Below are 13394 nucleotides of genomic sequence, written 5' to 3' on the forward strand. Positions count from 1 at the left end.
ATCACGTTGGTCATTTGCCTCTTCAGATAAACGAGCGTACGTATTACCCCCCGAAACTGGATGTAACAGTGGCAGTGGGTCGGCTTGGCTGTTGGCTCGTGAAGAAAGAGGGTTGAAGCGAAGTTGAGAGGAAGAAACTTGGAGGGGTGGACGGGACGTGGGGGGTTACACTGGTCTGTGCTATATATGGACGTGTCCTCGTGGTTGACATTGACATCCTCACCAACGCATCTCGTGCATTTTGCAGATACCGTGCAGCATGGCTAACTCTAATGAGCTCAATGTCTACTTTGGTCCGGACTCGCTCAAGAAGTACTTTGATCCGGACTCGCAGCCGCCACTGCCGCTGGTTGAACTTCCTGAGTACCTGAACCCATACTACCACGATGGCGTCCGGATCTACGCAAAGATGATGACGATGCATCCGGCGAATAACGTCAAGGCTATGCCTGGTGCGTCTCTGGACAGAAACCTCAAGGATGGAAGCTAACCGAACGTAGCAATGAACATGCTCGAGTCCAACGTCACCCCCGGCCAGACCAAGACAGTCATCGAGTACAGCTCCGGCTCAACCGTTATCTCCATGTCCATGATCGCCCGGGTAATGCACGGCATCACCGACACAAGAGCCTACCTCAGCAACAAGACCAGCGACGCAAAGCTGAAACTCATGCAATTTTTCGGGCTAAACATTAGTCTCTTCGGCGGACCCTCGCAGCCAGAGCCGTACGATGAGCGGGGCGGGATCCAGAGCGCACGCCGGATGGTCACAGAGTCAGAGGCTATCCTCAACCCCAACCAGTACGAGAACGACAAGAACTGGCAGAGCCATATCCGCTGGACGGGGCCGCAGATCTTTAAGCAGCTGCCGGAGATTACGGTTCTCTGTGCGGGTATGGGGACGTCGGGGACTATGACCGGCTTAGGGACGTACTTCAAGCAGGCTAAGCCGGAGGTTTTGCGGCTGGGAGTTTGTACGGCGCCTGGAGATCGCGTTCCTGGACCTCGCTCGTTTGCGCTTATGAGGCCTGTGGAGTTTCCGTGGAAGGAGGCGGTCGATGTTATTGAGGAGGTGAACTCGTATGATTCGTTTTCATTGTCGCTTGATTTGTGTCGGGAGGGGATTGTTTGTGGGCCGTCGTCGGGGTTCAATTTGCAGGGTCTCTTCCAGATGCTTGAGAAGCGGAAGAAGGAGGGTACGCTGACTGAAATTGCTGGACCGGATGGCACGATTCATGCTGTCTTCCTCTGCTGCGACTTGCCGTATCAATATATCGGCGAGTACTTCAGCAGGCTCGGAGACGACAAGTTTCATCCCATCAAGAACGAGGTCAGTCCTACCTTTCTCCCCCCTTTGCTTCCGCTGACCATATCCAGAACCTAACGAAAGTCGATCTCCATCGGTACGACGAGAGCTGGGAAAGATCGCCCATCGTCCTATTCACACACTTCTACACCTCTCCAACCTCACACAATCTTCTCGACAATCTCAATCTCCGTCCTAACACCTGCGTCCTCGACATCCGCACCGCACCGGATTTTGCACAGTGGCATCTTCCGGGGTCCGTCAACATCCCATTAAAGTCTCTTACCAGTCACACACCGAAGCCTTTCTTCAACCCGTCCGTGCTAGAGGCACAATGGCTAGAGCTTGAGTCTCTATTAAAAGAGCCGAGCGTCCTCTCTTCACTCGGCAGCCAACATGTTCTGGTCATTTGTTACCACGGAGACAGCGCACGCGTGGCGACAAGCGTGCTCCGAGCACAAGGTATCCAAGCCGATAGCCTCCGAGGGGGGTACCAGGCGCTGAAAGACCAGGGACTATGGGGCGAAGGAGGGGCAGAGGAAGTTGGAAAACACAACGCAGAGAAGCTCGAATCTGCGGTTTCAGCTGTGGCGCTAGAAATGGCAAATTAGTTTAGTTGTATGTTTGCGGAGAGGTTTAATCAAGCCTTGATAGTGCATTCTTCCGGACGCGGTCGGACGCATTCCTAGCCCCCACTCATAACCTTTCCTAGCAGACGAGTTCCCTCTCTGATTCGTGAGATAGTCTATCTCTCAGAGGAATATGAGGAATGGCTTCGTTTCATGTTTGCTACCGGTGTATACCTAGAGAAGTGTCAGGTCTAGCCTGTCACTGGGAGGTTAGCGAATTCTGACACCAGAGCACCGCAATCTCAAGCCAATGGAGTGCAACGAGAAGGATGAGTTGAGATACACCTGCAATGTGCCGTCGAGAAGGAACCTCATTTATCCGGTTCCGCTGTTTACTGTAGCTGTAGCTGCTCCGTTCGTCCCTGCAACCATCTTTCCGAGGTCACCAACACTACCCAGGCGTCATCCACTTTGACTTCACCCCACGCTCGGAGATATCCTCATCTCGAACAAATCGCACATAGCGTTCAGAAAGATCATTCTATCTTTCTCACACAAAAAAAAGCAAGCAGCACCTGCAAGCAACGCACTAGCCCGAGACGCTAGCGAAAATGTGCTCAATTGCTCTCACCCCATCGGGCCCGCACCAATCAGCGGCCATTCCAGCCAGGCCTTACAGCCGGGGTCCCATCTGCTGCATCATGCCCTGCCATAAACGTGGTTTGATGACCTTCGCTCGTTTCCTATAAGTCGGTGTGCTCGTGCTCGCGCTCTGATCGGCATGTCGCTGTCGCACAGCTCGTCAAGTCGTACTCGGACCTGGTCGGATCCAATTCTCCAGCTGAAGGCTGCGAACCGCCATCATGGACCACATGAACATGACCTCGAGTATGGACATGAACTCGACAAGCCAGAGCCACAGCTCCATGGACATGGACATGGACGAGCCCTCGGGCATTCCTTGGCTTGATAGCCCTGTCATGCTGCATTCGTCCCGGGCGGACACGTGCAAGCTGACGCCGGAGCAGTGCGCTTTTCGGAGGGGGCATTGGCGGTATTGGTACGGCCTATCTCACTTCCAAATTGACGTTATCCACTGCTGAACGCTGACGTCCAATGCCAGGTACGAAGCGGACCACGTTTACGCCCTCAACACTGTCTACTTCCTCTGCGCGACGGTCTTCGTCTTCGCGGTCGCCCATTTCGCATCGAAATATGCCCCTGCCCGGGTACGGAAGAGCCCTCTATGGCAAAAAGCCACTGCCATCGGGCGCTTTCTGTCTTATAGAGGCTTTCAGATCCCTGGGATAGGATACTGGGCTGCCAGTGCTGGAGTTGCGGGGTTGATTGCGATTGGGACTGTTTTCTTTTTCGGTACGTCCTGCCACTCATTCGTCCATGGAATATCATGAGGACGATTAGAGGAGAAATACTAACTGCTGGTAGCAATGACCCTCGGTCCCCGGCCATACTACTGGCCAAACACCGACGAAGTCTCATACGGCGGAAGCCCGCCTATCGCAACGAGGGCTGGTTGGATGGCCGTCGCGCTGCTGCCGTTTATACTGTACGTTCTCACTCCAGTTTCATCAAGCACCTGCTTATATAGTGATAAGAGTCCTCGGCACGAAGGCAAACCTCATCTCCGCCCTGACCGGCGTACCGCACGAGAAACTGCAGGTCTTCCACCACTGGACCAGCTATGCGATGTTTGTGCTGGCGCTCGTGCATACCTTCCCGTTCATCGTATATAATATCTCCAAGGGCCAGATGGTCTCTGAATGGAAGGGCAGCGTTGTCTATTGGACAGGTGTGATAGCACTGGTTGCTCAGGCTTATTTGACGTTCATGAGTTTGCCAAGTATACGGTGCGTATACTCGTAGTCTTCTTAAGGGCTCCCTAAGCCTAAGCTGACAGGAAGCAGAAACCGATTCTACGAATTTTTCAAAGCAACGCACTTCGCCGTCGCGTTGATCTTCATTCTATTCTTCTTCTTCCACTGCGACTTCCGATTGACATCTTGGTATGCTCCTCTCCTCTACCCCTTCATCCCAACCGGCCCATGCCCTACTAACAGTATTCCTCAAGGGACTACTTCATCGCCGCCGGATCCCTCTACTTCTTCTCCCTAGGCGTCTCCCTAATCCGCACACACCTCATCAACGGCCGACACAGCGCAACAGTCACGCTCCTCCCAAGCGGCCTCTTACAAATCAGAATCCCAACATTCCTCACCTGGACGCCAGGGCAGCACGTCTTCATCCGCTTCACAAGCTTTGGCAATGTCGGATTCCACGCCCTCACTTCGCACCCGTTCACCATCTGCTCCGTATCCCACGATATCGCTGCGTCAAAGAGAGCGAATGAGATGGTATTCTACGTTAAGCCGAAGAAGGGGATTACGGGCCGTCTTGCGAAGATCGCGTCGAAGAACCCGGAGAAGAAACTGACTGTTCTCCTGGAGGGTCCGTACGGCGGTATTGAATCCCCCGTCCTCGATCGCTCAGACAATGTCCTAATTGTCTCCGGCGGCTCGGGCGGCGGGTTCTCACTTGGTGTCTTCGAGAGTGCTCTTCAAACCATCATTCAACCTGAATGCGGATGCGGCGATGACAAAGCTACAGGGAGAAAGAGCATATATGTTATCTTCGCAACACAAACCGCCGACGTAGCAGCCTGGTACCGCGATGAGATCGAGGCCTTGATGGGTATATACGGCGTCAAGGACGCGAACGTCGACGTCTTCATCCACGTTACTTCCGCATCTATATCATCAAAGCAAGCTATCTCTGCTATCGACACCGAAGCCGACGTTGAAGATAAGCCCCTTCCACCATCACCGCTCCTAGGAGCCGAGAACAAAACCGCCGCGGCGGCAGAAGACGCGATCAACCATCTTTCGTCATCCTCTTCATCTACTTCTGAGAAATCCCCTACTACATCAACGACCTTCCATCAAGGACGACCGAACCTTCCTTCCATCATATCCGAAACCGCTAACACCGCGAAGCGGGTTGCGATCTACGCATGCGGTCCAGCATCCATGCTGCATGATGTGCGGAACTCTGCAGCGAGCGCGCAGGAGAGGATTCTGAAGGGTAGTAGTGGCGGGGAGGTGTATTTGCATTCGGAGAGTTTCTCGTAAGTCCTCTTGTCCCTCATCCACCCTTTCTCACGGTTGGCTAACTTATCCAGGTGGTAATGGATGTTCTTTCTGGTATATAAGTAGGTATATAAAGCAATGTTGGTGGTATAATATATAATCTGGTATGGTCATCCATAGTATAGCGTCCTAATATAGTTCAATGACTCCTCCGTATAAGGGTTCTACTTATGACTATGGGCCGTCTACGTTTTGGATAAAAAATTGATAAGATATACATGATATTCAAATGATGCTAATACTGTTGATACATGATTTGCCGTTTTGTTTTGTCCGTCTTTCCCCCATTTTCCGTGTTTTTTTTGTTTTTTTCTTTTCTGCTTTTCTTCGTTCATTTCCATTTCACAGTCCTCATCTCTCACCAGACTCAAACCATTCCGACAATCTCATCTATCATCTCATCAAGCACCTCCATCATTCATCGTCTTCATCCATAATCCATTACTGATCATCAAACCGGAGCCCCTCCTCAAAAGAACCCTGCAACCAATCTCCAAGTTTCGGCTTCAGTCCCGCCTGAAAGCGCTGAACTTCCGCGTCCGAATGAAGACGCGCAGTGCGGCGAGCAGGACGCCCATTAACAGCGATGCTGAATTCATTGAGTTCCGCTTGCTAGGTGCTGAGAAGAGCATTGTGGCAGTGCTCTGTGACATCCTGATGATCGTTCTGCGAGTGGATATCACCCAGCGAGGTGCGTCGGACACCGGCGTTCATGGCGGCCATGGCGGATCGGGAAGGATCGAGTTCATCATAGGCAGCGGCATTTAGGTCGAGATACTGCTGAGGCTGAGGTTGAGACCAAGTGTGCGAGTGCGAGGCATACTGAGGATGAGCAGGCCGTGGTCCAAGTCCCGGAGGAGCCCGCGAGCCATCCCAATAGGTGCTGGAGTATGTATCTGCGTAGTTGAAGTCGTGTGCCCGCGCGGCGGTCTTAAAACGTTCGAGATCCATGGGGTCAACTCCAATCTTGCTGGCATCCACATCGGTCGCCGCGTCAGAGCGCCGAATTGCGCGCCACGAATCGAGCTCCTGGTTCTGTGCTCCAGACTGTTGTTTTGCGAGATTAGAGGGGGTGACAGCTCGACCGGTGACATGCGGCCAGGGGTTATTCACTGGGTTGCGCCAATCTTCTAAGGAAATGTTTGAAAACGGGTGGAGTTTTGCGAGCTGAGACTTTAAAGCTAGCGCTTCTGGACGCAGACACAGCATACCGCGAGAGTCGTTGAGCACGTCTTCCCAGGGATTGGAGATGTCAAAGGACTCAAGGAGCGAAGAGCGGCGGTCTTCGGGTTTTGGGGCGGTGCCAGCAGCACTTCGAGCAGCATCAGCAGCAGCAATATTTGCCGCGTTGCGAACAGACCGTTCGTAACCGATTGGGCGTTGAGGGACGAAGTCATCGGGAGTGTCTGGAACTGAGCTCATGAGAAGATCGCCGAGGGTACGGGGCATATCAACATCAGCTTCGTCCGTATTCGAGCGCCAGGGGGACGTTTCGTGAATGCTGTCCAGCTTGGCCTTCCCCTTGGAGTTGCGCTGAATAGTGTACTCCGTGAGCTGCTTTTTAAGCTCCATGGCTTCGGGCCGTGATAGGATTTTCGGCTGCTCGATTTCTTGAGGCTTTCCAACGACCTTGGGTGGCTCGTTGGCCTTTGGCTGTTCCGTAGCCTGTTCCGTAGTCTGTTTGATGACTGGAGAATGGTTTGTAACTTGAGGCTGTTGGGGCTCCGTCAACTGCTCAGCGACTACAACTGGAGTCTTCTGCACTGTCTTTGGTAATCCGTTGACCTTGAGCTGCTCCGTAGTCTGCTTGATAATCGCGGGGGGAGTTTTCTGCTGGGTTACAACCTGCTCGGGCTGTTCATCCGACTTCGACTGCTCAGGGGCCTTCAGCTGCTGAGAGGCTTCAGGCTGTGAGGTCTTTGGCTCCGTCGCCTTGGATTGTTCCTTGACTCCAGGCTGTTTAGCGACCATGGGTGTTTCCGACTGTGTCTGTTGAGGCACCGTCTTCTTGGGCTGTTCATCCGGCTTCGACTGCTCAGGTCTCTTCAGCTGCTGAGTGACTGTAGACTGTGTGGTCTCTGGCGTGGCCTTCTTGGGCTCCTTGACTTCAGGCTCTCTAGCCACAATAGGTGTTTCTGACTGTATCTGTTGGGTCACAGTCTGCTTCGGCTGCTCAAAGATATTTGGCCGTTCAGACTTCACCTGCTGAGTGACTTTAGGAAGTGCAGTCGTTGGCTCCGCCGCCTTGGGTTGTTCCTTGACCGCAGGCTTTTTGGCGGCCATAGGTTTCTCGGGCGACTTTTTCTGGATCATAGTCTGCTTGGGCTGTGCCGAGACCTTGGGTTGTTCCGGACTCTTCAGCCGTTGAGAGACTCCAGGCTCATTGGTAGTCGCGAGCTCGGCTGTCTTGACAGGTAGCTTGACCACAGGCTTTCGAGCGACCGTACGCTTTCCAGAGGCCTCTGGTTGAACTGGCTTCACTTTGGGGAACGGACCCTTTGAGGTTTTGGCCTCTCTGCCCTTCGCGGCTTCTGAGGTAGCCTTGGGCTCGGGACCCTTCGGCTGCTGAATGACTTCAAGCTGTTTGGTAGCCGCCAGAGGAGCTGTCGTAGCTTGCTGCTTGACCAGAGGACAATTGGTGGCCGCAGGCTTTCTAAGGGTCTCTGGTAGTTCCGGGATCACCTCGGGATAGACAGTCCTTATGACCTTGGCCCGTTTAGCTTTGGGAAACGGAGTCTTATTGGCTTTGGCCGGCATAGCCTTTCCGGCTTCTGAAGGAGTCTCGGGCTCAGGAGTCTCCAGCTGCGGAGTGACTTTAGGATATTTCTCCTCCATCGCAAGTTCCTTGGGCTGCTCCGTGGCCACAGGCTTTTTGGTGACCTCCGGCGAATCTGGCACCTTTTTGGGGACCGGAGACTGTTGAGCCGCTTTGGAAGCCTCAGCGACTTCAGACCTTTCCTTTTCAACTGCCTCGGGCTCTTCTTCTTGATTCTCCTCAGCCTTGGTGGTATCCTTGTCAATCGTCTTGGAAGCCACAGGATGTTCTGGGCTCTTGGACTTCTTGGGGGTTCCAGTAGCCTTTGAACGAAGGGTATCGTTGGGTTCTTCGGAGGTACCCCTTTGTTCGAGCGACTTGGGTTGCTCAGAAGTCTTTGGTTGCTGAGTCGCTTGAGGCTGCTCCGAAGTCGTGGATTCATCAGCGCCCGCTTTCTGGCCCCGTGCCTGCTCTGAAGACGAGGACTTGGACAGACCAGGTTCCTTTTCTTGAGTTGCTTTCAGGTCTGAGATCGAAGATTTGAGCTGCTCAAGAGCCTCCCGGGGATGCTCAGAGTCTGCCATCCGTTCCGCGAACTCGGTCTGTCCAGCGACTTTGGATTCAAAGCTGAATGGAAAATTAGAAGGCACTTTTGGGAAGCTGGAGCCAGAAAGAGTGGCATACTTGACAGCCGCCTTGCGTTGTTGTGCAGACTGTTTGGTGGCCTTGGGTTGCTCAGTCAGCTTCGGCTCCCCCTCCTCGACAGTCTCGCCTGCCTCATTCACCCGGGGAGGATGCCAGTGGAGCTTGCGTTTATTAGAGTCAGACTGAGCGGCCGTGGTCTGCTTTGCGGGGCTGGACTCTTCAGTGACTGCGGACGGTGCAGAGGCTTCAGGTTGCTCAGCGGATTTGGGCTGTTCGGCAGCGGGTTGATCAGAGGCATTTGGTTTGCCAGAAACCTTTGACTGCTTAAGAGAAACAGAGTCTTTGCTGATGACAGGACCAGAGGCCTGAGATGCCTGAGATGCCTGAGATGCCTGGTTGCCCATGGCTGCTGAATCCGGGGGGTGGATGGAGTGGGCAAGTTCACCCGCCAGCTGCACCTGAGCTTTCTCTCCTTCGGAAGCCTGCTCGTCTTCATTCTCTTTGGCCACCCTCTGGTTTGCTCCTTCCTTTGCCGCCTTTTCCTGCTTTCGTCGCAGTTGGGCCGCTTTCTTTGCAGCGGCCTTCTTTCCCCCTCTGTTCTTTTTCTTCTTGGTGGACTTTTGCTTGGAGTTCTGCGCAACCTCTTCCTCCTCGTCGGTCATGTCCCCAGTGGACACTTTGGAGTGCAATTCTTCTTCATCCTCTGCTTCAGCTTGCTCGTTCAGTGCACGCTTGTACTGTAAACTGTATCGTGCACGACACTCACGCACCTGAGCCAGCATGTCAGCGGAGACACTGCTCTCTTGCTTCTCCACCGGGACCGCCGGTCCTATAGAGATGACAGAGTCGACATCATCGACTTGGCCCTCGAATTCTTGCTCGACCTTGGTCTTCATCACATCCTCCATGGCCTTCATTGAGATTTCTTCAATCTCATGCGAGTTAAAATTTGGACCATATTTCTCCCCAAGAGCATCGTACTCAGCGCGAGGGATTGTGAGCTCCAGCGTGAGTCTTTTTGCTCTAGGGAACCATTTTCCTTGGATAACAAGCCCCCCGGGTGTCTGTTCGTCCACAGTTATCCATTCCTCATGCACCGGCCTCTTTTCGTCATCGAACTTGAACTTGTGAATGTCACGCAACTGCACATCCTGGATCTCATAGAGCTGGACATACGGCTGAAACACAGGGATCTGTCCAACGACGTTGACGGCGCGTTCAGTCTCCTCGAGTTTGGCGCGCACCTCGAGGTCCATGAGGAAGAGATTATTGTACCAGCCGTTGATCTCCTTGGTCCAGTCGCCGCTCTTCTTGATGAAGCGCTCAAACAGTCGCAGCCAATCCTTTGCCTCAGCCCAGCTGCGCACCCTATTCCCTTCCAGGATCATCCACTCGTCGAGTCGGAGACCGCGACCTGGGTCGCCGAAGCCCTGGTAGAGCCGCCAGCCGTCGCGTGCGACTGCAATGACGAAAGAGTGGAAAAAGCTCAGGAACTTCTCGGGCTTGCCTTCGCGTTTCTTGTTCTTGTCTTGGCCATTCGCTTCCTCGCTCTTGGTTTGACGACGGACCAATTCTACGTCCATGATGCTCACACCAAAGACAGTCGTCTTGCCGACCTTGCCATTGATTGCGGCGGATTTTGCTACATTAAATCGTTTGGTCAAGTTCACCAAGTTCTTGGTCTGAATGTTGCGCTCAATTTCTTCTAGTGTAATCTCAGGCCCCAATCCGGGTGTGAGAAATGCCAATGCGTTGAACATGTCTTCCTTGGTTGAGGGACACGCGAGCACGAGGAGGAGCGTCGTCGCCACCGATGCTCGTTCGAGGTTCCAAGCACTCATAATCCCTTCCGCCGTCACTCGCCTTGCCGCTTCTCGCATATCAGGAGGAAAAAGAACTGATGAGCAAACCTTTCCCTCACCTTCCTGGGCAACACGGAATGTGGCGGTGACGAGGAGAGAAGCCGCCTCCGCGCCGCGGTCGAAGAAAGCGGCCACAAACATATCCAGGAACTCCAGTGTGGTGATTGGCGTTCCTTGGGATTTGCGGGCCTCTATGGTAGACTTCTCAACAGGCGGCTGTTGCGTGCGGGTAACCTCTTTCAGCATGCTGAAGAACTCGTTGGGGGTTCGGGGTCTACGGCCCAATTCGTCCCATATGAGCATATAGTCCCTTCCCAGACAGCGCCAAAACATATCCGCGGACTTGCCGTTGGGTGATACCCATTGGCACCTTTGAGATATTAGCCAAGATCTCCGGGTGCATGATGGGACTGAATGAGAGGAGGGTGAGACGGACCTAATTGCGGGCTTGACGACCTCGATCTCCTTGAGACCAGGCATCCTGCCGTTGATGGCACTGGCCAGGTTTTGGGGAACCAGCACTGATAGACCGTATTGATAGCGACAAAAGAGTACAATGACAGTAACACAACAACTACCAAATACTTTTCAACAACCTGAAGCCTCGGAGAGGCAAGAGAGTAAGAGGTGGTCTCAAGAGCTGTTACTGGCTCTCGAGGATAACCGTGAAGAAGGATCGAAGTTGAAGTTAAAAGAGGGTAGCGTAACACTGAGAGTGTAGATGAAACCATACAATAGCAGCAGAAAGCACAGCTTTCGGACAGTGTCGGAGGATGAAAGAGGAAAGAGGTGGTGGGAGAAGCAGAAGAAGGAAGGAGAGAGTCGGACGAAGAAGCTTGATATAGACGCCAGCCAGCACCTTCCTCCAGAAGATCTCCTTCACCATGGCAGTGAATAACACCAGGAACACCAGACAGTGACTACAGAGCTTCTACTGTGCGCAGACAAAGCAAATTGATCCACCTGTACCAGTAGATTTTACGCCAAATCAGGCAAGGGGGATGTTCAATGTGCTTCTGTGCACGACTTTTTAGCAAGATATCTAAATACAGCTTAGCGTGGCAGTGACCAAGCCTTTTCTACACTGTCAGTGACTGCCACCCAAAAGTGAATGGGAATGGAGAGCTGGAGTGGAAGTTCGCACTGGTTGCTTGACAACGGCAGGGATGACGTGATGGGGAGAACACCACAACAAAAGAGAGAAATACACCAAGTCTTTGCTCAGGGTGATTATACTCGAGCAGAGGAGCGCAACAAATTAATTAATATTCTGTATAGCATTCTCAAAGTTGCAGTCGAAGACGTAGAGTAGTAGTTTAGGGCTAGATCTCAAAACACAACACCACGCCCGAAACGCGTAGATCTCGACCGGACGAGGTACCGGGCATTCAAACAGAGCAAAACAGAGCAAAACATCAGTAGGAAGTCAGCAGAGCCCAGCTATAGCTATCCCGAATCGCGCGTTGCTGTCGTCTGCTAGAAATGCTATCAGTTGAGCAAATCGGGAGCCGATGGGGCACCGCCGTCAGTCTCTCCCAGTTCCCTCGACTTCTTTCAATAATAAAGCCAACCCAGCGACACCGTTCAGGGCAAAAAGCGACCGATAAAAGACATTGCCTCGAGCAGTTTTGCTTCGAGCGCGTCTAATGGGTACGGCAGGCACTGTCTATCTTGGCGACTACCACCGGTCGCTATCACGCCCTGACCACCCTCCTTATCCTGCCTCCGTACGAGATCTCCAGTACCTCAATAAACGAAAATCAAAAACTTCAACCTTCACTAACGCCTACCCCTGCCAGCATTTGCGGAAACCAATTCCAGCCGCTGCAATTCTGCCCCTCGACCGCTGATGCCGGAGATCCTTTAGGAGTCTGAAAGCCACAAAAAGAGAGTTACGACTTCCATTTCAGCGCCATCCTCACTGACAGGCCCTCTCAATCTCATTTCAGCCTCTTTGTGTGATCACAACCCCGATCTCAACAGCATAACTCTCCTCCGCAATGACCCCCGCCATCTCTGGATACATTCATGAGCAAAGCACCGGAAGAAAAGGCCAGAATCACTCTTAAAGCGCCGATAAGAAGGCCGCTGGGGTTTAAGGAGATAATTCTTTTACTTAATTGAGTGCCCCTTTCAAGCTAGGAGCTGCAGTGGCGATTGTTTCCGAGATACCTTATAGTTCGCTGACATGGAGAGTTGTTAGGGATCCGCGAGCTACCATACGACCCCCCGAGTCCATCTATTCCACGGTTCGGCCAGACTAGACAAAATCAACGATGGACAACATTCTCAAGCAAACCACTTGCCCCCAGCGGCAAAGTACCGCTACAAGACCTTCGATTCCACACGGTAAACTTGCGACCAACTCGAACCCCAATTCATCCAAAAGTACTATAAGACCGGCCGCAACTCGAGTGCCGCTATAAGGGGAGAAATGCATTAGTCCTGGGTCTATAACTACTTCCGCGGTACAGGCCAAGCACGACGGGGTTAGAGTAGTGATTTAAACATGCAGGTGCACGAGTGCTTTCTCCATAAGCGATGGCCGTGACCAAGAAGACTCCTTCGTGCAGTGGCACAACGCCATATTCTGCGTTTACAGGAGCTATTAGCAGTGATAGAGCTCTATCAAGGATCTGGGAAGTCCGAACCTTGAGAAAAGCTCCTGGTATTCGGGACCTCGTCAACTCAAAGAGCACTAGTCTGCCACAATGACTGTCAATGCAGGCTCGGGCACGCCCAGTGAGCTATCCTTCATTCGGTAAACTCAGATAAGTGACCCCCTAGCATGAAAGAATGGGGAGTATTGCGGTATGCTCACCACGGGTACTATTCCTTATCGTAGCAAAGAAGCCGACGCTGTCCCTGTACCTCCAGCTAGAGAGCCGCATACACCACTTCACCAAACATGAACGAGGTCAAACTCAGACAAACCCATCCCTATTACGAACGATAAATAACCAGGACATTTGCAGGAGGACCCAAAGACCTACGTAGGGGGAGGCAGAAATCTAGCTTTGCTCTACGTATCTACTTGATCGTGGATATGGCGGTTCTCAACAGCCAGGATACGACGGACAATATATTCATAAA

General features: G+C 52.7%; 3 protein-coding genes across 3 annotated transcripts; 2 read left to right on the forward strand and 1 right to left on the reverse strand.

Moving 5' to 3' along the window:
• Positions 1–259: 259 nt before the first annotated feature.
• On the forward strand, positions 260–1917 carry BDW74DRAFT_180474 (putative cysteine synthase B; the record flags this gene model as incomplete). The annotated part of the gene is made up of 3 exons (XM_073729759.1): positions 260–452; positions 501–1330; positions 1378–1917. 3 exons carry the CDS (start codon positions 260–262, stop codon positions 1915–1917), a joined length of 1563 nt encoding a protein of 520 aa, XP_073581502.1.
• An 821-nt stretch (positions 1918–2738) lies between these two features.
• On the forward strand, positions 2739–5021 carry BDW74DRAFT_180475 (ferric reductase family protein; the record flags this gene model as incomplete). Its single annotated transcript, XM_073729760.1, has 6 exons — positions 2739–2935; positions 2999–3249; positions 3322–3442; positions 3492–3743; positions 3801–3899; positions 3965–5021. 6 exons carry the CDS (start codon positions 2739–2741, stop codon positions 5019–5021), a joined length of 1977 nt encoding a protein of 658 aa, XP_073581503.1.
• A 630-nt stretch (positions 5022–5651) lies between these two features.
• On the reverse strand, positions 5652–10781 carry BDW74DRAFT_180476 (uncharacterized protein; the record flags this gene model as incomplete). Its single annotated transcript, XM_073729761.1, has 3 exons — positions 5652–10309; positions 10361–10671; positions 10738–10781. 3 exons carry the CDS (start codon positions 10779–10781, stop codon positions 5652–5654), a joined length of 5013 nt encoding a protein of 1670 aa, XP_073581504.1.
• Between the last annotated feature and the right edge of the window lie 2613 nt (positions 10782–13394).

This window comes from Aspergillus multicolor, assembly GCF_047715735.1.
Source record: "Aspergillus multicolor strain CBS 133.54 unplaced genomic scaffold BDW74scaffold_22, whole genome shotgun sequence".
NCBI classification, from domain to species: Eukaryota; Fungi; Ascomycota; class Eurotiomycetes; order Eurotiales; family Aspergillaceae; genus Aspergillus; species Aspergillus multicolor.